Source organism: Mesoplodon densirostris, chromosome 7 (genome assembly GCF_025265405.1).
Source record: "Mesoplodon densirostris isolate mMesDen1 chromosome 7, mMesDen1 primary haplotype, whole genome shotgun sequence".
Lineage (NCBI taxonomy): Eukaryota > Metazoa > Chordata > Mammalia > Artiodactyla > Ziphiidae > Mesoplodon > Mesoplodon densirostris.
In genome coordinates, this window is record NC_082667.1 from 59,537,110 (window position 1) to 59,559,132 (window position 22,023).

A 22,023-nucleotide genomic window follows, 5' to 3' on the forward strand; every position below is an offset into this window, starting at 1 on the left:
GCCCTCTATCCCTGCAAATGTTTTCTTTGTAAGGGGACCTTCTATGCCCCAGTTCCAAGTACTGGAGTTCAAATGGTAGCATTTCACACGCACCCAGTAGGCCAAATGGGGATATGCTTTTTGGTCAAGGAAGCACTGGCTATTAATCAGACATCCTATAGAGGGTCCAGGCCTGTCTCTACTGCCAGCTCTCAAATCCTTCCCCAGTTCAGCCTCCCCATCTGAACATTAGGCTGCCAAACTTGTTGCCTGGAGGTCATTCCAGTTCTCTGTGGGAGGAGGCGATCTGCCTGACGTGGCCGACTGGAAGGGTGAGCAGCCACCAGAGACAGAAGAAATGATCAGGGATGGAGGGGCCGAGGCAGTCCCTCCTGTCCTCTGAACCACAGCAAGCTGCAGCTGGGACCCTGCCCAAGAGTCTGGGAACATTTAGCCACTACAGCGAGGAGACAGGGAAGGAGTTGTGGAGGCCGCGGGAGAGATTTAGATCAGCTTTTTATGGAGGTTGGAGAACCACAGGCTCGAGAACAAAGGACTCTCAGAATCACAGGCTTTTAAAACTCCTGGCATCTCAGATGGACCCACGGAATCTTAGCATTACAAGCCCTGAGCTCAAGGACCTCACAGACCATCTCGTTCAACCTCTCATAGTGCAGCCAGAAAAGTGAGCCCGGAGAAGGCCCACACCTCATCCTAGGTGGCACAGCACAATAAGCTGGGATGAGCTGTGGTGATCCAGAGGCAGGGACATGGACTCCATGTCCCACTGAGACTCTCCCCGAGGTGGGGTGGGGATCCTGGGCCACAGGATTAGAGGAAGGGGGGTGTTTGCAGGGGATCTGAGCAGATGGCAGCCCCTGGGGTTATGGACCAGAAATGGTGGTGCCCTCTGCTGGCTACCCTTAAATTCCAACATGGACGTCCAAAGCAAGAGGAAATGTCCCAGCTCAGATTTAAATTTCAAAACTCTGCACTTGGCTAACCCCCCAACTGGCCAAGCTCTACCTCAGAAGGTGGGCTGTCCTCCTGTGTTTGTGCCTTAGCTCTAGGGGGAGGGTGGGCTTGGTTTAAGGAAAAACTGGGGTTGGGAGGCCAGGGTGGGGCTCAGCTTGGGGCAGGAGCTGAGCTGGGGCTGCTAGGCCTGAGAGCTGGGTTCTGTCTGCATTTAGGTCCAGACCCTGGCTTGGGTCTGGAATACCACTGGGGTTGGGCTTTGGTGTCACACAGTTAGGGGTCAAGTCCTAGTTCTGCCATTGTCAGGTTGTATGGCCTTAAACTAGTGACCTCACCTCTCTGAGTGCAAGCTCACCTGCCCAGGGTGTTGTGAGGGTCTGCTGAGACTCCATTTGGGGGATACCAGCTTATTCTAGGCTGCTGGGCTCAGAACCCCCATCTGCTCCCTCTGGTCCCCCACCCTCAGTGTTTGCCCTGTGTCTCTCCACAGCCCAGCATCTGGGCTCTGCCCCCATTTCTCCCTGAGGCCTGCACGTTGCCCCCTCCCCGTTCAGCCCTGCATCCTGCCCCTGACCCAGCCCCTTCACTTGCCTTTGCCAGGCAGGGCTCCTCATTGGCCATAATGGGCCCAAAATAGCACTTCCCCTTGCCACTTCCTGCAACCTGGCCTGTGGCTTAACGTCTGTGAAGACAGAAGAGAGACTTGGTGTTTGGCAGGCATGCAAAAGATGTGAAGAGCTCTCAGAGGTCACCTGGGTAAACTTTCTTCCTTTTCTGACCACAGGAAATCTTCCTGCCTGGTTCTCCTGTACACCCACCCCAGCCTCAATGCTGCCTTGCTGTGTGATGTTAGGTAAGTCTCTATCCCTTTCTGTGCCTCATCTTCCTTGTGAGGTAGATGTCTACCTAAACCCTGCTATTTGTCCCTAGCCCAAGGAAACACCTGGAGAACCCCCTTGGAGAGATGGCTTTTGGCCCTCTCTCTTCTGAAGTCAGGACATCCTTCCCAGGGCTGGTCTGAGGAACATGTGCCAGATACCTCAAGAGTGACTGGATGTGTCTCTGGCTGCTCAGACTCTGTGTCCTGTTCTCCAGCCACCCCATGTGGCTGCCCTTCCTCTCTTCCATGAGGCACAGAGACCTGAGCAGACAGATCTTATGTGAATCCAGGCTCTACTGCTTAGTAGGCAGGTGACCTTGAGGAAGGCTTTTAACCTCTCTGTACCTCAGTTTCCTCATCTGAAAAAGATGATAATAATGGTACCAACCTCCCAGGACCACTGAGGATTAAACCGGATGATCCATGCTCCTGGCTTGCAGCAAACAATAAATGGGAGCTGGGGTTATTGTTCTGTGACATTCAAGACCTAGAAGGCGATCCCAACTGAATTCTCTAGATTTAATTAAACAAATACTTATTGAGCACCTGCTGTGTGTCAGGCACTGCAGGTGGCCTGGGGATGGAGCAATGAACAAAACATCCCTCCCCACTCCTGGAGCTCACATTCTGGCTTCCCTGCCTTTTCTCCTTTCCCCTCTGCTCCAGCCGGGCCTACACCTTGGACCCCTCGCTCCAGGCTCCCCCACCCCTCCTTGCCTTGATTCAAGCTGTTCCTTCCCTCTCACATCAAACCCAGCGGGATCTTAGTTCCCCATCAGGGACTGACCCCGGGCCCGCAGCTGTGAAAGCGCAGAGTCCTAACCACTGGACCGCTGGCAAAGTCCCTGGCCGTGCCCTTTAAAGCAGTGGTTCTCCACCGCACTAGCAAAACTAAACCATGGTGTCAGAAGCCAGGGTGGTAGTTACCCTAGAAGGGGAGACTGGGAGGGAGCACGCGGGGAGCTTTTGCATGGTGGAACGTTCTCTTTTTTGGCCGCACCGCGCGGCATGTGGGATTTTAGTTCCCTGACTAGGGGACGAACCGGATTCCCCTCCTGCAATGGAAGCGCGGAGTCTTAACTGCTCGACTGCCAGGGAAGTCCCAAAAGGTTCTATTTCTTGATCTGGGTGTGTTTATGAAAACTTACCTAGCTGCCCACTAATGACTTGAGTACCTTTCTGTACAAATGTTATACTTCAACTGTTTTCCTGAAAAAATTACTGACACCTGGGTCCCACTCTCAGCATTCTGATTTAATTGGTCTGGAATGTGGCCTGGGCCCCTCAGGTGATCAGAATGTACAGCCAAGATTGAGAAGGACTGCTTTAGAGGAGCTGGTTCTTCCAGGCTCTCCCCTGGGCTGGCTACCTAACAACTGTGCGTCCCAGGACCTCCCTGCCCACAGCTGACCTGCTCAGGGCTGTGCACCTCTCTCCACAGGCTGCCCAATGCCCTGGGATGTGACCTCCTAAGAACAGTGGGCTGGGCCGGGCCCATTCCTACCAAGGCACTTGAGGAAAAATGATGAGGATTCAGCCTTGGGTAACCAGCGCTTAAAGTGAAGTCTATCCAGAGGCGGAAGAGGGCCTAAGGCAGCAGAAGCTGCGAAGCAGAGAGAACGGCAGCTGGCTGGCGGCGAGGCAGGGACCAGAGACTCAAGGTGGAGAGGCCAGGGGTCTTGAGATGGAGCAGCAATAGCTGGGCCACTGTACTGAGGGCTATTTGCTTCCAGTTCATGTCTCCACTAATTAGCTCCCCTTTTATTTCTGGGCAGAATGAATCTCTTCCTTGCAATCCAAAGACCTGTGCACACCAAGCAAGAGTCCCGTGGGAGAAAGGATTGTCAGCCCCGACTTACAGATGAGGAAATGGAGACTCAGAGGGGATATAGTTCATCCAGTCCCATGGCTAGTTAGTGGCAAAATTGAGGTTTCTGTTCAGCTTCAAAGCCTGTGCTCCTTCTATGCTTTGTTTCATAAATTCCACCACATGAATGTGGCTTTCTACTCTGTATCTGTGTTTTCTGTAATGCCCTCCTCCAGACTGTCCCAGTAGTGATGCTGCAAGGAGATATTTCATGCATGTCCCATGGCATCAGGGGCCTGGCAGACCCGATATGTGTACACCAGTGTGCAAAGCATAAGCCTGCACTGCCCTTTAGCAACTGATTTCTGTAAAGTCTTAATCGTTTAGGTTGGAAAATGTTGAAACGTGTTCAAGAGAGCTGAGGTACAATTTGTCCTTTTCTTGCAGTCATCCCCTTGCACCTTGCCAGTGTACCCTGGTGGGAAGGGCTCTCTGCCCCTGCAAAGAATGGCCCCATGTTGTTGGCCTTTACATCCTTGTGTCTGCATTTAATGACCAGAAATCAGACAGACTTGGATTCTACCCCTGCTCACCTTGGCCTCCGTCAGATTCCGAGCCTCATGAAGCTTTGCTGGAGAGCACCGATTCCTGGAGTTGTAGACAGCTCACATTCGCCTCGTTTTTCCCTTACAGCATGTGTCAGCTTCAGATTCCCAAGCCTTATCAAAGACCCACTGACTCAGGAGCTAGGGGGAGCCTGGGAATGTGTATTTAGATTAAGTATAATAATTTATGTATTATGCTTTGTGTTTACAATGTAACTGTAAGGGATTCTAACATGCAGCCCTGGTTATAAAGCATCTGACTAGCACAACTCTTGGTTTTCCTGACGAGGAAGCTGCAGCCCAGACAGAGGCGGTGACCTGCCTGGGAAAGCACAGCAAGTCAGTGGCCGCCTTGCCATCTCAGCACTCTTCTGGGTCTCTGAGTCCCACCTCTGCCCAAGTGGGTGGGTGTTGGGAGGCCCACGCAGCTAGGGAGCCCTGAGGTTGCTGGCAGGAGGCCTCCACGGCTGCCGATGGGGACCAGTCATTTGGTGTTTCTATTTATTGACTCTTTAAACTTCATCATCCAAGGGAAGTTAATACATGACTGTTTGGTAGCAAGAGAAACATAGTCTAAGACCGCAATGACCCACCCACCCCAAACAAAAACAGAACCAAACAGAACAGAAACAAACCCCAACTGACACCAGAACTTTGGAGCTGCAGCTGAAGAAGCACGGGGGCTGGGGTCAGACTGGCTCCTGCAGTCGGGAGGCAGGGGAGAGGCTGCCCTCCATGGTAGCCTTCCCAGCCGAAGAGGCCATGTCCAGCCCCTCAGCTTTGGGCATCCTTCCTGGAAGGGCTGCCCCCAGCAGGAGAGGGTGTGAAGAGAGGGAGTCAGTGGTCAGAGTGAGGGGGCTCCTAGGTCCACCCTCCCAAGGTGACCATATGTGCCAGTGCATGAGACACAGGGGCTGGGGGGCAACTGTGAGGAGAGCGAGGGCCCTTTCCCTGCTCAGGCCAGGAGAGAGCCCTGGCCAAGGCCCAGTCAGTGTTCCCAAATTCAGAAACCACTAAGGCACTGCCAACAAGCAAGGAAATGCCAAGGCCTGGGGAAGCCCCCCCCGGATGGGAGTCACTGTCTCCCGTAGTCATCACCTTGTTCTGGATGACTGAGGGGACTTGGCCCTTTTCTCTGGATACTGGAGGGCAGCCCAGTCAGGACAAGGCCGTGGAAAGTGTATGTTAAGAGGCAGTGTTTTAGTGCCCCGAACATGCAGTGTGTGTGTGTGCGTACATAATGAGAGGGGGACTGGTCCCTCCAAGAAGGCTGGTTAGGGTCCCAGGGTGGTTCCTAGGGCAGGAATAGTGTTTCTTTTTCTTCTGTCATTTTCTCAAATCACTCCCTGCCCCAGGTCACTGCATAAATAAGTGCTTGGGAAGATACACATCTAAAAAGAAACATAAATACTGTACATGGGAAAGGATTCCATCCCCTAGCCCTCCCACTGCCCCCAGAAAACCCTCCAAATATTGCACATGGCCCTCCCCAGCCCTGTGGGGCCCAGGCCCAGCCGTGTCTTTGGTAGAAGCTCCAGGGACAGAGGTCCTGGGCAGCCCACGTGCCCCCCTCCCCATCCCCATCATGACTGGGAGCACCGGAGCAGCCAGAGAGAGGGCCGGGAAAGGCCCTGGCCCGGCTGGCCCACAGGTGCTCCATCAGGAATGCTTCCACGAGGATGGGAGGCGGCCCGTGCAGGCAGGGGCGTGGCCCTGGTCAGACACTCCTGGTCAGGGTCTGCCTGTGGGCTTGGAAGAGGCAAGCAGGCGGAGGGCAGGTGGGTGGGCAAGTCCTGGGCCACCATGGACAAGGTCACACCCTCCATAGGAGGAGGTGGTTTGTGCTGTCGTCTCGGCCCACAGTCTCGCTGCTGCCGCTGCCCCCACTGCTGAGTCGGAAGTCCTCGTAGCCGTCGCCTCCACTGATAACCAGCATTTTAGGCCTGGCCGAGGCAGGGCCTCGGTGCCGAGGGGAGTCCCGATGCTCCAGTGAGGGCAGCTTCTCGGGGCCTAGGGGGCAGAGGGGAGGATCCGTTAGCCTGGAGATGACTGGGGGTGGCACCATCTCAACCTGTCTCTCTTCATACTCATTTCCCACTTCCAACAGCCCTTTCCCAGTTAGGCAACTTAAGTCTTCTCTGGACCCAGACAACTCCTGACCGAGGCTTCCCTGCTTCCTGATGCCACAGCTACTACCTCTTGGGAGTATGATTTCCTGTCCTGCCAAACAAGACTTTGCTAACTGTGACCTCCTTCATGTACATTTCCTAACATGTTTCACTTTCTAATCCTCAGGGTCCCTTTCCTAGCCTATCTGCCACTCTATTTCCTGCTCTGCACGACACTTCCTGACTCTACTTCCTGCCGTATACCTCATTTCCAGTCCTGTTTTATTTCCTGTTGTATATATCCCTTCCTGTGCCATATTCTAATTCTTAGCCTGCAGTTCACTCCCTCGTTCTCATGACATTCTCTGGACAGAATTTTACACACACACACACACACACACACACACAGTATCCTAATAGATTTTATTTTGGGGTTTCTATAGCCTATTTCCTGTAATACATGCCACTTCCAGCTCTGTATTATATTTTTCCTTCCTCTTAACCCTCTTCTGGCGGGACAGTGGGGAGTCCTAAACCCAAAGCCGAGGTCCCTGGGTTGGGGTAGGGTGTGTAGACCCACCTGTGTCTGGGGGAGGTGGTGGGGTTGAGCAGAGCAGGTTGAAGCCATCTGGAAGCTGGACTGCGGCCAAGAAGCGGACGTGGCCAGTGTGTCCCTGGCCTAGGCCAGCAGGGCTGAGAGGCGCCCGAGGGCAGCTGACAGTACTGGGTGAGGTGGGCATGGTGAGCACAACGCCGGCACTGGTGCCCACCCACAGCAGCTCTTCACACACCAGCAGTGCTGTGATACGTAGGCAGGCAGCCTTGTGCTGCCGGATGATGGCGTCTGAGCCTGGGGTGGGAGACAGACCAGTGCTGGGGCCGAGTCCTGGCCCTGGCTCAGCCTCCTCAATGCCAGGGACAGAAAGGCTCCAAGGGAAGGGGCAGTGGTAGACTGGGGTCAGTACCTGCCAGCATCCTGTGCACAGGAGGTGTGACATCTACCTCTGCCAGCTGCTCAAAGGTGTCTGGATGGTAGAGACACACGTGGGCACTACCTTTCAGTGTCACCCACACGCCCAGGCTGGAGTCCACCATGCAAGCCACGCTGCGGCTGGAATCCTGCCCCACGGAGAAGGTATGCTGGGGGGCGGGGGTAGAGAGTAGATGGGTGACTGACAGGCCTGCCTTTGCTGGCCCCTCCCTGCCTTGTGCTTCACCAGTGCCCATCCCTCCCTCCTTACAACTCACACCAAACCTCTCCAGAAAGCCCACCGGATTGACAGCAAAGGCAGCCTTGCTCCTTGGTCTGGATGATTAACCTTTCAAACCTTGGTTTCACTGGAGCCTCCCCACTGAAACCTCAGGAATTAAAATGGAAGTGCCTTTTCCCCATGAAATTTGAGTGAGTTAATGATCAGAGAAGTTCAAATCTTGAAGCGGTTTAAGAGCAGTCACTGGCCTCACCCTGTACAGCTGGGGAACTGAAGTCTAGAACGGAAAGGAACCTGCCCAAGAACATCAGCAAGTCAGCCACAAACCTGGGCCTGAACCCAGCTCTACGCCTCTACACTCCCAGCCTAGCCAACGATGGGGTAAGTGAAAGGGAAATCAAGGGAACTAGTTACCCCTGGATACTACCAGGCTGACAATCTCTAATGTATATATAAATCAAATCAGGACTAAAGGCCAGAGTAATGCTAAGGGATACTGACATCAGGAAGGACCTTTGTCCACCCCCCAAAGACCCCAATGCCTGAGTTGAGAAATGGGGTTGGGGGCGGGGAGGAGGAATAAAGAATTCTAATGTACATGGGGCGCTTACTGCAGCCCTCATCAGCTAGAAAGGAAATAAGGATTTGAGAAGAACAGGGGCTGGCCCAGATTCATACAGGGGTCAGGGGAAAGCCCTGACCTCTCAGCTGGATGCTTTTTTATGGCCCTGTGGTCTCATCTCCTCTCTCGTGGGCCTGGTTCACCCCAAGCACCAATTCCCCAACCCCACCGCCATCCCCAGTACCTCCAGCTGCAGTGTGTCAGGACTCAGGACAAGGACTCGGTTCTGGCAGCCACACCACAGCCGCCCACCCACAGACACCATCTTGGTGATGGGGCTCCCCTGAGCACCCAGGGTCACCGATTTGAAGTTCTGGGGGTCCCAGAAATGGCCTGGAGTGGGAGTGGGGTAAAGAAAACAGCAAATTCAATCTAGTATTGCATTGAGCCTCACCCTCCCCTGAAATAAGGTGCTGATAACCTCATTTATCAATGAGGACACCAAAGCCCAGAGAAGACCTGGGAGTTACCCAAAGTCACACCTCTAGACCTGTGGCCCCAAGGCCCCAGCTCGCTCAAGAGGGAAATCCATTACCAGCAAGGGGCTCCAGAGGGGAGAGGGAGGGGTGGGCACTCACCTACTTCTCTTTGGTAGACCACGAGCTCTCCATTGGCCAGAGACACAAACACCTGGTTATTCAGATACCTAGGCAAGGAAAAGGAGTCATCAAGGGTTTCAAGAAGCCGAAGGAGATCACCTGGGCCCAGGGAATTGCAGATGGAATGGTTACAGTTCCTGAGAGACCACCTCCTCCCACCCCCTGTTCTCTAGGTGGTGGGCACCTGAGTCTAAGAAGAGATAGTGACTTGCACAAGGACACGGTGTATGAAAGGCACAGTTGGCCTAGGGCAGGCCTCTGGCCACTGAAAGGAGGAGTAGGGAAGGGGACCCGGGGGTGCAGAAGGAGGTCTGCATGTGTAGCTGAGAAGGGTCTGAACCAGAAGAGCCATGCAGGGGCCTTACAGGATGCAGGTCACAGAGGCCGCGTGCTGGAGCTTCAAGCTGTTCCTGCGATCACGGATGCTGTCAGAGGACTGGTACACGTGGACACTGTGGATCAGTGGTGTGTACCTGTGACAAGTGCTTGGGCATACCAATCCCTGGAGTCACCCCTATTTGCCTACTTGCCTCCACCAGGATCTCCTCCTGGCAGGTGCCCACCCAAGGTACCAAAATCCCACGGCCTCCCTGTGGGTTTCAGACCCTCCGGCAGCCCCGGCTGGCAGTACCCTTGAGGTCTGAACCAAAGCCCTCCTACTTCTGCTTCAGAACACCATACAAGTTCTAAAACAGGGACCTCAGGTTCTGGCACCGCGACCCCGGCACCTCCCCTGTCCCTACCAGCCATCCTCAGTGCCCAGCCACACAGAGCTCTGGTAGGCCTCAGGGTCAACACTCAGCAGGTCCTCCAGGCTGCCACGGGTGAAGGAGCCACGGCTGGACCGGCGAAGGGCTCTCCCATCCATTGGGCTGGTGCCGCAGGGACTGCCAGGCCCGAAGGAGCCGGACAGTGGTAGGAAGCCAGGCTCCTGCTCCTCCTCTGAACTGGTGGTCTCTGCTGTGGCCTCCTTGGAGCTCGGGGTCTCCTCATCTGAGAAAAGACAAAGGTCTCTTTCTCCATTCCCCTCTGCCAGGCACAAGACCTGGTATCTTTCTAGGCCTTAATCTTCCCTCGATGCACCCTTCTGGGCCGTGCCCCGCGTCAGGGCCTCCCACCATTGTTCTCCCCACACCCCCAGACCTCTGCATCGGCTCAGCCCTTGTTACGTTGCTGACTGACAGCTCCGTGCTACAGGCTCCTAGTCCTAGCCTGGCCCCCTCCAATCCACCACCACGGACAGAGGGACCAAGCACTCCACCCTCCTATTGCATCCTCCTCAACTGGACATTCCAGGGTCCTCAGGATCCAGCCAGACTATCCCATGCTCTCTGGATCCTTGGTGTCACAGCTGCTGCCCCCAGTGCTCTCTGTGCTAACATCCTGAGGCTTGATTCCATGCCTTTGCCTATGCCCATCGCTACTCACCCATCACTAACAGCTGGGCTGCCCCCTGCTCTGGGCAGTCCACCCTGCCTGACAGCCCCAGCTGGATACTCACTGCCAAAGCTAGAGGAGATGGTGGACCGGCTGGCCTGGCTCTGCAGGGTCCCTGAGGGGCTGGGCGAAGACTCATCGTCAGAGTCACTGTCAAAGGGCACCAACTCCGGGCGGGGGTCACCCTCTGGGGGGCCTGGTGCCATCTCCAGGCCCGAGCCCGCAATGGAAATGTGCAGGCAGGGCTGGGGCCCCGGCTCGGCCAGCGTCGCCGCTTCCTCGTCTGCCGCCTCGACGTCCAGTTCCGGCCCGGTGGGCTCGGGTGCCGTCTCTGGGGGGTTCCTCAGAGACGCAGTCCGCTCCCTGCGAGACGAAGCGGTGGGGACGAGAGCTGCTAGTAGCCAGGTTCTGCCACACTCAACGGCACGCCCTCCAGGCCCCGCCCACATTCCCAGGACACGCCCACAACGTCAGAGCGGCCGCAGCGTGTTGGGGATGTTGGGGACGGGGACCCTGTCCCCAGGCCCCGGCCAGCCCGCGCCTCACCTGTGGCACCGGCGCTGCAGGCCTGGCACGGCCCCGATGCAGAGGATGCGGGCGGAGCAGACGGCGATGCAGGCCTCCACGTCAGGCTCGGCGCGCAGGCTCAGCAGGCACACCTGGCCCACGTAGCCGTCGCTGTTGCACACCCACACCTCGGGCGTGGGCTCCGGGCAGCTGCTCAGGGTCGGGGCTGCGCATGAGAACTGCGGAAAGCGCCAAAGGATAGGGGAAGATGAATGAAGGAACTGCTGCCAACTCCACACTGCTCTCCAGGCCCTCGTGGGTGTGTATGGATTTTCAACACACCCTATGCATACACGTGCACACATACAGCACACATGACACTCTTTACACATCAAATGCACACATCCCTCTGTGATATAGGTATCATATATTCATATATGTGTGTACACATATATCTACTCCAAATATGATCACACATACATGTATGTGCGTAACAAATGTGAAAAATGGTCACTTTTGTCCATATGTATGCAGACTTATACAAGCACATAAATGAGACACTTTCACATCAATGGTATAGTTCTGTTCACATGCACAGATACATACGTGCACGAATGTACCCATATACATGGGACACATATGTACTGTCCATGTGCTTGTGCAGAGAGCTGTACAAAGACATAGGGAGCCATTGCAATGTTCAAGACATGTCCATGATGCTGTACACAGAACAAAAACACACGAACACATGCTGGCTTAGACTACATGCCCCCACCTACCCAGGTGCATACACACACCTGCATGCCACTGCGGGTTTTCATGATGGGAATGGCCTTCAGGAACTCAGGGTCTAGACAGCTTTTGCTGGAGGCTGTAGTGGAGATGGACAGACAGACACTACTTAGCACCCACCTCACCCTGGTCCTGACCTTGCCCGTCTCCCTTCCTCTCCTGCCTCTCAGGGTCTCTCCAGGGAGAATGAGGTGGCTGTGGGTTATGTCCTACTTGCCCTTGGCCTCAATTTTCCCATCTGTACAATGAAAGAGGTAGACCCAGAGGTCTCTAAGGATTTTCTATGGACCCCAATCAACGGCTTTCCCTGATCCAGGCTGTGTGTGTGTGTGTGTGTGTGTGTGTCCGTGTGTGTGTGTGTGTCCGTGTGTGTCCTGGCCATCCACTCCCACAATAGGGCCCCTGCCCTAAGCTGATCTTATCCACAGAATCCCTGCCAAGGAGGCCCTGGGGAAGTCTTATATTTCTCTGCAGAAGTCGAAGTCCACCCTCCCACCGGCAGGGACTGGAACACAGGACATGGCAGTCTTGGGATTTCTGGGTCCTGATGTCACAGACAACTGCCTGGAGGTTCTAGGAGGAGGGCACTGGCCCGGGCCCTGGCTTACCCAGTTTCCTCTTGGCCTCATCAAAGGCCTGCTCGAAGCCAAGGCGGGCGTCAGGGTGAGGGAACTCAAAGATGAAGGAGTCGGTGCCCTCGGGCCTTGTGGTGCACAGCTCCAGCTTGGTAGGAGGGAAGGAAAGCGCATAGCACAGCGCCTGCTTCTCCGACAAGTCCCGGTGCATGGCAGCCGAGAGGTCCCGCAGTGCATCATCCAGGCTCTGCAGGGATGCGGGCCCAGGCCTCAGGGCCTCACTTCTCCCCACAGCCTGACCCTGCCCTGGGGATGGGACTGGGGATCTGCCTTTTCCCTCAGACAGAAAACGGGACTCTGTTTCCCCCCTGAGACCACGAGGTAGCCTGGATCCCTCCCATAGACATGATGGGCCCTCTCTCCTCCCTCAGCTAGGGATGGAGCTGTGTCTCCACCCTCAGGCCTGGAACACATGACTTCCTTCAGATGGGGTGAGGCTGTATTTTCCCCCTCAGGTAACTGACAGCAATGTCCTCTCCCTCAGGCAAATGGCAAGGCTGTTATTTCTCCTTCAGACTGGGTTAGGGAATCTCAGGCAGAAGGCGCAGACCTGGTGGGGGAAACCGAGGCTCTCAGAGAGCTTGCTCATCTGGCCCAGGGTGGTCAGGTCCTCGTCCAGGCGGCTGATAGCTTTCTGGATGTTCTCTCGATTGGCGGCTTGGGATGCCCCTAGTGGGGACAGAGGAAGGCCATGGGCAGATCCAGACACAGACAAGGTCAGGCTTGGACAGACACTCCTCCCTTCCCCTCCCCTCACAACTTGCAGTTGGGTGCAGGGAACAGCCTGACTAACTGACAGCTTGTAAACCACAAGACCTCAGGTTAACATTAACCCCAAAGTTAATGGGCAGCTTGGACAGAACCTCCAGGCCCAAGAGCAGGGGACTGGGCCTGATTCACAGCCACCTGGCACAGGGTGTCGGTCCCTTGGAGAACTCCCTGGAAGAGCACAAAGAATAAACAGCAGACGACTCTGCAGGTTATGCAGTCTCCAGCTGACGCTGGAGTGCTGGGTGGTGTAGCCTCCCACAGGGGAGTCAGCTGGGCAGGCAGAGCCTCCGGCAGTCAAATTTGCTGACCAGGGACTCAATTCCCCCACACAGGAGGGAGCAATGAGCTGATGACCTAGATTCTCTGGTCCTATCCCGTACCTGACCACTGCCAAGTAGCTGGCCCTACAGGCCTGGCTGGGGGCGAACGCCTTGGACCAGTGGCCCATCAATGGGCTGAGTAGACAGCAGCGGAGTGTACTAGACAAGCCAGGGCTGAGGTTATCTCCTGCTCCTTCTGAGGGGAAACTGTTCCCCCAGAACCCTCCCCAACCTGGGCAGCCACGCTTTCTCCCCTATGACCCTGGCCCTCTCTGGCCACAGCTGACTGGACCAGGTGTGGACACCTAACCTAAAGGTAGTCATTTTCTCCACCGGCCTGTTCTCTAGTGAGAAGAGCTGAGCTGGACCAATAATCAGCTTGTCTCCCTACATAGGGGCCTGTGTGGGGCAGGCCTGGGTTCACCTAGGGGTTGAGTGAGCCTCTCCCTCACCCCGAGGGCCACCTCAAGTGAGCTCAGAGTCTGGGCCTGACCTGCCTGCCGGTCCAGAGGTGCCCTCACCGCCATCCCAGAACCACCACCCCACTCAGGAAGGTGAACTGCGCATCCTGGAGCAGCTGGGGCTGAGAGCTGAGTGAGAAAGGCCACAATGCAGAAAAGGCCATGATGGATCAAAGAGTTAGGAGGAGGCAGAGAAAGCCGACAGCAGTGAGGAGAGCCGGCCCAGAGTAGGGTGGGGGAGGAGGGGGGAGGAGGGGGGAGGAGGGGGGAGAGGAACACACACAGCCGGAGGAGTGGTTCTTTGAAGCCACTGCCTCAGCTCCCAACAGTCTCAGCCCCAAACAAAAGGATCATTCCAACCAGCCTTTTGACTGGACTGACCTGAGTGAGTCTGTTCCCCAGGCACAAAACTGGGGGCCCAGAACAGTGCGCCACCATCTACTATGAGGCGCCTAAATGCGCTTGTGCACTCAATCAAGGCCACGGGTAAGTCTGCGCTCCCTGCACCACCACAGCCTAGTCCACCTGCTAGCCCGTGGCAGGTCCCTGCCCAGTCAGAAGGTGGTCTGCACGGACAGGCCCTGGTCCGGCTCTGCAGGGCACAAACCGGATCCCGCACGCCAGCCCCCTTGAACAGGATGGGAAAGTGAGGCCAGAAAGCAGAAAAGCAGATAGATAGCCAGCCAACCTGACCACAGCACAAACCCTCCAGGCAGGCTTCTCAGAGGAAGACCCCCAAAGCCCAGAACCCCGGGCAGGCATGAGCCAGCCCCACCTTTGATGATGTCTGCGTCTTCCAGTGGCAGCTTCCACAGCAGCTTGTACTTGCTGGCCGTGTCAATGACGCTGGCTGCCGTGTACCTGTGGGGAGCCAAGGGGGTGCTCTGGCCAGGGCTGGGGAGTGGGCCCACGGAGGGACAACCGCTCCCGCTGCCCGAGCTCCCCAACCGTATCCCGGCCACTCACAGGCTCATGGAGCTGCGCCGCAGGGAGCCTGACTTCCGCTTCAGGGTGGTGCAGACGATGAGGTCCGTGAACAGGAAGAGGGACCGGTCTTTCTTGCCACCGACTGCCTTCTGTGGGGACCGACGCAGGATTCAGGCCCAGAGGCCCACCCTCCTGCCCACTGTGCCCAAGGGGACAGCCAGGCCCAGGGAGCGGGGAGGGCTCCCCGCATGCCCAGAGGCAGAGGCAGAGGCAGAGGCAGAGTTGGGACGTGACCCAGGGCTCCTGCTGGGGTGGAAGAGCAGGAGGCCCGTGGGCAGAAGCTGTGAGCAGAAGTGTGAAGAAAGCAGGGAGGTGGCAACAGGTGGGCAGATAACGGGACACTTCTTACCACTTCAATGACCATCTCCTGCCTCAGGAACCGCCGCAGAGGGGCCTGGAGCTGTGGGGCAGGAGGGACAAGGCATCTTGAAGGCTCATTATGACTCCCTCCCCTCCCCAGACCCCGGTGACCCCTTGGCCCTGCTCCATGGGCCAGGTCAGTGGAAGCAACATCTTGTCCACCCTCTTGATGCTGTGTTGTCAGGCCACGGGATATGTGGCCAGAAACAGACACGGGAGAGGACACAGATGTGGACAGGGATGGATGCACACACACTGCAGACACTGCTGTGGACGTGGACACGGCCACAGTTCCAGGCTGGAACCAGGCACGGGGGGAGCGGGGCAGGGCGGCGCTCACGTCCTCCATGCCCTCGACGTGGGCCTCGATCTCCTGCAGCACACGGGCGTGCCGCTCTGCCTCCTCGGCACTCCGCACGCCCTTGTTGATGCGTTCAGCCACCTGCTTGATGCTGCGCTGCGCGTCCAGCAGGAGCGGGTGGTCCGGGTGGTCCTCAGGCGTGTGCTTTAGGAGGTCCTGCGGTGGGAATGGGCACCAGACCTCTGCTTAGCTGCCCCTGTCAGGCCCCGGGGCCCCACAGTGACTGCTGGAAGAGGAGGGACTGGGGGTAGACTCCAGAGAGGACTTCCTTTCCTACCTGACCCCTGTGTCTCCACCAAGTGGGGGCCACAGAGCCCCCTGCATCCCCACATGCCTCCAGGCTTTGCCCACCTGCCCACCCAGCCCCATGCCCACCTTCACCAGAAGCTCATAGCGTGGGATCCGCTGCACAGGCTTGATCATGAGGTCGGACAGTGCCTGCTTCTCCTTGTTCTCACGCATGCTTTGCTGAAACCCAAAACAAGTGGATGGGCACCCAAGTGAGGAATGACATGCAAAGATGGAAATGTCCTGGGACAGGTCCCCAGCAAGCCCCTCCAGCTCAGCCCGAGGGCAGACACTGACCCACAGGGTAGGGCTCTGGTGCCCAGGCTGGGGGCTCCTGGGGCCCCCAAAGCTGGCCCACGGAGGGTGGCCTCCATGCCCCTGCCCAGCCCCAGTACCTCCAGGAACTTGAGAAAGGCAGGCCTCGCCTCCTTAGCCACACGCACGGCATCCTTTGCATTGAGAAAGTTATCGACATAGGCAGAGTAGATGTTGACCAGGACGTCCTTGGAGAACTGTGGGTGAAGAGGCAGTTTGGGGACCCTCAGGGTGTCCCCTACCCCACCTCACCCTGTCCTGGTTTCCACTGATTCGCGAGCCAACATCTTTTCTCTCCATTTGGAAATGATATGGTCTCTAAGGGACTGGGCATGTGCTCCTGTGTCATGTGTACATGTCATATGTGTGACTGTGTGATTAAGCACGTGCACGCACACACGTTTCTTATCTGTGTGTGTTCATATGCACATATACATGTGTGCCTGGACATGTTCTGTGCGCACAGACCAGGTTCTCTCTCTTCTGACTGGGCTTTGCCATCCCCTGGTCTCCAACCCCACCAAGTCCAACCAGGCAGGTCTCCCTCCTCATTGTCCTCTGAGTGACACAGGCTCTTTCCCGCTGCGTGGCTTTTGCTCATGTAATTCCCTCCACCAGGAAGGTCCTTCCCCCCACCCAAATCTCACCCACCCTAAGGCTGAGCTCCAGTTCTGCCGCCTCCAGGAAGTACTCCCTGCCCTGACAAGGGCTCTGCCTGGAACTATACCTGGCCTCAGGCCTCCCTGATCCCCCAAGACAAGTCTTCCCTCTCCAAGGAGACAGGTGCTCCCATCCCTCCTAGTAAAGCCCTGCTCAGGGCTGGCACACACTGCCTGGTGGCTAATACCTGCTGGCTGGCTGATGGCTGGGCTAAATGTGGGTATTCTCGGTCAGAAGCCCTGGCTGCAAGTTCTGATACCCTAGTTCCTGTCTCAGCTACACCACGGATGGACCAGGTGACCTGTGGTGTTGTTTCTGGCCCCCTCTGGGCCTCCAAATCCATGGTTCTAGGTTATAGAGGCCACTTGTCCCCCTACCCCAGATATGCTGCAGGGCAGAGGCTGAAGCAGCTCAGGGAGGAAGACAGCACCTCAAACCACCCCACCCCCGATCCTGGGCACCCTATGCTGACCCCTCCATCAGCATAGGCTTCCACTGCTGTCCTTGGTCAGCATCAAGGTCAGCGTCAGGCAGGGGGATGAACCCAGTGACAGTGAGGGTTGTGATGGGCTGGAGACGTCAGCACTCAAGCTGGGGTCCCACCACCACCGGGCCAAGGTTCTCGTCACATCGATTTGCAGGTCAGCAGGGACCTTCTTAGGCCCAAGGTCCACCCCACAACATCACAAACATGTGCAAACACACCCACATCGCATAAAAATAGATAAGGTGTTTTTCCGCTAGTAGAATTTTCTGGAAGGAGTTTTACAATTTTACTTTTGAATTATTTGGCTCTGAGTAAGCATCTAGTTTGTGTCTCACTAGGATTTCTCATCCATCATCATGCTTTTTTGGGAATTCTGGCAAAATAACAAAATGTAACTGAAATTTTTTCAAATGGAATTAAATTCATGTAAATGAATACTAAATTTAACAATTAAAGAAAATGGCTTGTTATGTTTTACAAACATTTAGTTGAATGTTCATTAGTTTTGCTTTTGCAGTCCTTTTTGAACTGTGAAGCCAATACCTTTCCTAAGGTCCCAATCACTATTGTAGGATCCTGAAAAGCTCACAGGCGGAAGGAAGTCTTGTCCGTGGTGAAAGGGTGGACGGGGTAGGGTAGAGCGTGGGCGCTGGAACCAGATTTCTTGGGGGTGAATCCTCCACCACTTACTGACTTTGATCAGGTTACTTTTTCTCCCTCTACGTGGCAGAGTCATAAACTTTATTTTTTGTTTGTTTGTCTTTTGTGGGGTGTTTACGGCCGTGCCCCGCACAGCTTGCAGGATCTTACTTCCCCGACCAGGGATCAAACCCGGACCCTAGGCAGTGAAAGTGCAGAGTCCTAACCACTGGACCGCCAGGGAATTCCCAGAGTCATCAACTTTAAACTTGGGAATAATCATACCTTTCTCCTTAGTGTTGTTGATATGTACAATGTATTTAGAATGCCTAGCACATAATAAGTGCCAAATAGCCATTATTATTAAAATGCCTGATAGAGAAAAGAGCTAGTCAAGACTAGGCCAATGTCAACATCAAGCCCAAGTCCAGGGTCAGGATCAAGGCAATTGTTTACATTCAGGTTAAGGTAGGGGTTGAGGTCAGTAAGAGCATCCATTTGAGGTCTGGGTCACAGTCAGAGGCAGCTCAGGATCAGGACTAGGGTCAGGTCAGTGCCAGCAACTGGGATTGGGTCCAAGGTCAGGGTCAGTGTCTGGTTGGGGTTGGGATCCATGCCAGAGTCCAGCCAAGCTCTAGGGTTGGGCAGTGTCCAGGTTCAGGTCAATCCAGGATCTGGGGTCACTACCAGTGTCTGGTCAAGTTCTGGGGTTGGATCAGGGATCAGAGTCAGTCTCCAGGAGGGGTGGAGGGGTCCATGGCAGCACCCAGCCCCTCCTAAGAGAGGCCAGAGCTTGTGGGGGCTATAGCAGTGGACAGCAGGGCCACTCACCGACTGGACAAGCAGGTCTCCCACCTTCTGCTGGGCATGCCAGGTCTGCACGCAGTGCCGCACTTGCTCCAGGAACTGCTCATGGTGCGCCAGGAGCTCCGGGATCTGGTCAAAAATCTCATCCACCAGCGAAGGGTCACATAGCAAGGAGTTCTCCGGCTGCTTCAGTGGCTGCATATAGCCCTGGGGGACCCACAGGGTCAGTACAGGTTCCCTCAGAGAGATGGCACCCCAACCCACCAGCATAGGTACACACAGAATCAACTGGGCCTGCAGCTCAGCGGCCCTGCCTCCCGGATCTCCCTCATTAGACTCGGAGCTCTGGGAGGGAGATGGGAAGATCTATTCCCACGCCCCTCAATCTGCCGCCCAGGGCCTGGCACAGGATGGGGGTGAGGGGTCTTGGGAAAGATCTGTTGGATGCGTGAATGCACAGAACTTGGAGTGAGGAAAGCATGAAGACTGGGCTGCTGGGAGACCCCACACATTAATTCAGCAATTATTTTTTTGAGCACTTACTATGTGCCAGGCACTGTTGTGAGAACTGGGGGACAGCAGTGAACAAGAAATCAAAATCCCTGCCCTGATAGAGCATACAATCTAGTCAGATTAAACACACGAATAAAATAAGTAAATAAAACCACATTCCATCAAACTTAAGATGCATCATTAATCTTTTTCTTTTGAAAAACAATTTTATTGAACTATAATTCACATTCCACACAAGTCACTCTTTTAGAATATACAGTGCAATGGTTTTTAGTATGTTCGCAGTTATGCAACTAACACCACAATCAATTTTAGAACATTTTCATTATCTTCCCAAAAGAAATCCCATCCCCATTAACAGTCACTCACTCCCCACTCCCTAAAACCCTTCCAGCCCTTGGCAACCACTAATCTACTCTCTCTATGGATTTGCCTTTTCTGGGTGGTTCATATAAATGAAATCAGACAATACATGGTCCTATGTAACTGATTTTTTAAAATTTAATTTAATTTCTTTATACATCAGATTCTTATTAGTTATCTATTTTAGATGCATCATTAATCTTATTTATCTCAAAAAAATTTGCTGCCAATTAAGTTATTATAGGCCATCAATTATAGAATGAACCTGGATTTCAGAGATGGTAAAATGTGAAGAATGTGTCTTAGAATCGACTACACGTGGAAGTTCTGCGGTAAATTAAAAGGCGTTAATTGCTGTGGGGAAAATAAAGCAGAGAGGCTATGGGGGGGGGCATATGGAAAGTTACTGAAGGCTTATTTGACACTATCTGAACACTGTTTTCACAGTTTTCAGATCTTCTGGTCAATCAGTGACTAAAACTCCCATTTTTCACCTCAAATCTGCATTCAGTGGCGTTTCCTGAGCATGAATAGCCCTGCTCAGTGGCTGCTGTCTCATTTAGATGTTGCCCTCTACTGGCCTAAACTGTAACTACAAGCCAAAGAAACAAGGCTGTTTGAAAAAGTATACGGAATGCTGCAAAAAAATTTATATCAAACATTTTAAAAACCTAGCTTGTTGTAAAACAAGCTTGAGAAAGTAAAGCTCAACAGTATCCTCTCGCCTGGTTTGGGATTCTGAAAAGGTTGGTGAGGAGACAGGCACCCTCCCTCTCTCTCACAGCTCCTAGGCTAGCCTGAACCAGGGCCATATCTGTGCCAAGGTCTGTTGCCCAAGCAGCAGGAGCTAAACTGCTCACTTCCAGGTCCCAGCGCCTCACACAGAAGCCTGCACCCAGTGGAAGGAAAGAATAAACAGTGACTGGGAACCCGATGCAGAACCTGCTAGGAGCCAGCACCTGCATTCACTCACCACATACTCGTTGAGCAACTACTGTGTGTCCAGCCTTCTAAGCACAGGCTGCATCTGTGGGCAGATAAAAGTCCCTGTGCTTGTGCAGTTGACAATTTAGTGGAAGGAGGTGGAAAATAAGCACCATAAATAACAAAATTATCACACAGTATATCAGAAGGTAGTAAGTGCAGTGGGAAATAAGACAGGGGGCTGGTCAGGGAAAGAGGGGTTGTTAGCTAGGAAGTGCGAGTTGAAGAAAGACTCCAAGGTTGAGGGTGACACTGAGGAATGGGTGTAGCCTTGGGACCTGGGTTCACATCCCACCTCTTTCTGGCTGTTAACCTCGGTATTTAACTTCTTTCTTCATTTTAAAGTCCTGGAATGCGGGAACAATACCAATCAATTTGGGTGGCAGTGGTCAGTACGAAGGGAACACTGGGGCTGTAGAGTCCAATCTCAGTTTGAATATCACCTATGCTTAGGGAGCACCGTAGAGTGAGACTGACAGGGATTCAACCCAGGCTATGGCACTTCCCAGCTCTGTGAACCTGAGCAACTTGCCTTACTTCTCTGTGCTTAGTTTTATCATCTGTAAAATGGGGGTTTATAGTGAGGTTTATATTAATTAACTTATGTAACACACACATATTAATAAGCACTCAATAAATGTCAGCTCTTAGTACTACTTGCTACGGTCTGAATGTGTCCCCCCAAAATTCGTATGTTGAAACCTAACCCCTGATGTGGTGGTTATTTGGAGGTGGGGTCTTTGGGAGGTAAGCAGGTCATGACGGTCAAGCTCTTGTGAATGGGATTTGCGCCCTTTAGAAGAGGCTCCAGGGAGCTCCCTCAGCCCTTTCATCACGGAAGAAGACACAGTGAAAAGACAGCCGTCCATAGACCAGGAAGCCAGTCCTCACCAGCAATGAATCTGCCAGCACTTTGATCTTGGACTTCCAGCCTCCAAAACTATGAGAAATAAATTTCAATTTGTTTAAGCCACCCAGTCTAGGGAATTTTTATTACAGCAGCCCAAAGAGACTTAACGGTCTGTTACCACTTAATAGATGGATGACCCTGGGCAGGTTTCTTAACCTCTTTGAGCCTTCATTTCCTCAGATGAAGAAGAGCATTATAATATCTGCCTCACAGGGTTAATACAAGGATTAAAGGTGATTTTACATACACACACTCACACACACATGCATACATGCAGGCAGAATTGCCAGGCAGTATGTTAAATTATTCATGCATCTCATAATCTGCACCTGAGACATGTACTATTATTATTCCCACTCAACAGACAAGGAAACGGAGGCAGAGACTGGATATGTAACTTGTTCCAGGTCACATGGCTGGTCAAGAGGTAGTGCCAAGTTTGAACACTGGCGGCCTGGCTCCAGAGCTGTGCTCCGCACCCCCGGGCTGGACCTCAGTCCCTCCAACACACCACGGCTGCCTCGAGTCACAGCTGGCTTCAGCTGACACTGTCTTGGCTCACCTCCACCCCTCCCCACCCAACTCTCAATCTGGTGTCCTCAGCACCATCCTCCCTTAGCTCTTCCACCCGCAGGCCCTG

General features: G+C 54.3%; 1 protein-coding gene across 2 annotated transcripts in view; it reads right to left on the minus strand.

The window, feature by feature from the left end:
* Positions 1–4,733: 4,733 nt before the first annotated feature.
* The window catches only part of ARHGEF17 (Rho guanine nucleotide exchange factor 17), a 57,620-nt gene continuing 40,330 nt past the window's right edge, over positions 4,734–22,023 (minus strand). For both annotated transcript variants that reach the window (XM_060103051.1, XM_060103050.1), the window contains 19 exons: positions 18,638–18,820; positions 16,101–16,217; positions 15,793–15,885; positions 15,397–15,573; positions 15,046–15,096; positions 14,676–14,785; positions 14,485–14,570; positions 12,708–12,826; positions 12,131–12,344; positions 11,528–11,601; positions 10,770–10,969; positions 10,288–10,586; positions 9,530–9,779; positions 9,152–9,238; positions 8,766–8,833; positions 8,372–8,520; positions 7,320–7,494; positions 6,935–7,204; positions 4,734–6,256 (listed from right to left, as the gene is read on the minus strand). In XM_060103051.1, the coding sequence (XP_059959034.1) occupies positions 6,060–6,256; positions 6,935–7,204; positions 7,320–7,494; positions 8,372–8,520; positions 8,766–8,833; positions 9,152–9,238; positions 9,530–9,779; positions 10,288–10,586; positions 10,770–10,969; positions 11,528–11,601; positions 12,131–12,344; positions 12,708–12,826; positions 14,485–14,570; positions 14,676–14,785; positions 15,046–15,096; positions 15,397–15,573; positions 15,793–15,885; positions 16,101–16,217; positions 18,638–18,820 (2,919 nt within the window). In that variant the 3' untranslated portion in view covers positions 4,734–6,059. The remainder of the gene's footprint in view (positions 6,257–6,934; positions 7,205–7,319; positions 7,495–8,371; positions 8,521–8,765; positions 8,834–9,151; positions 9,239–9,529; positions 9,780–10,287; positions 10,587–10,769; positions 10,970–11,527; positions 11,602–12,130; positions 12,345–12,707; positions 12,827–14,484; positions 14,571–14,675; positions 14,786–15,045; positions 15,097–15,396; positions 15,574–15,792; positions 15,886–16,100; positions 16,218–18,637; positions 18,821–22,023) is intronic.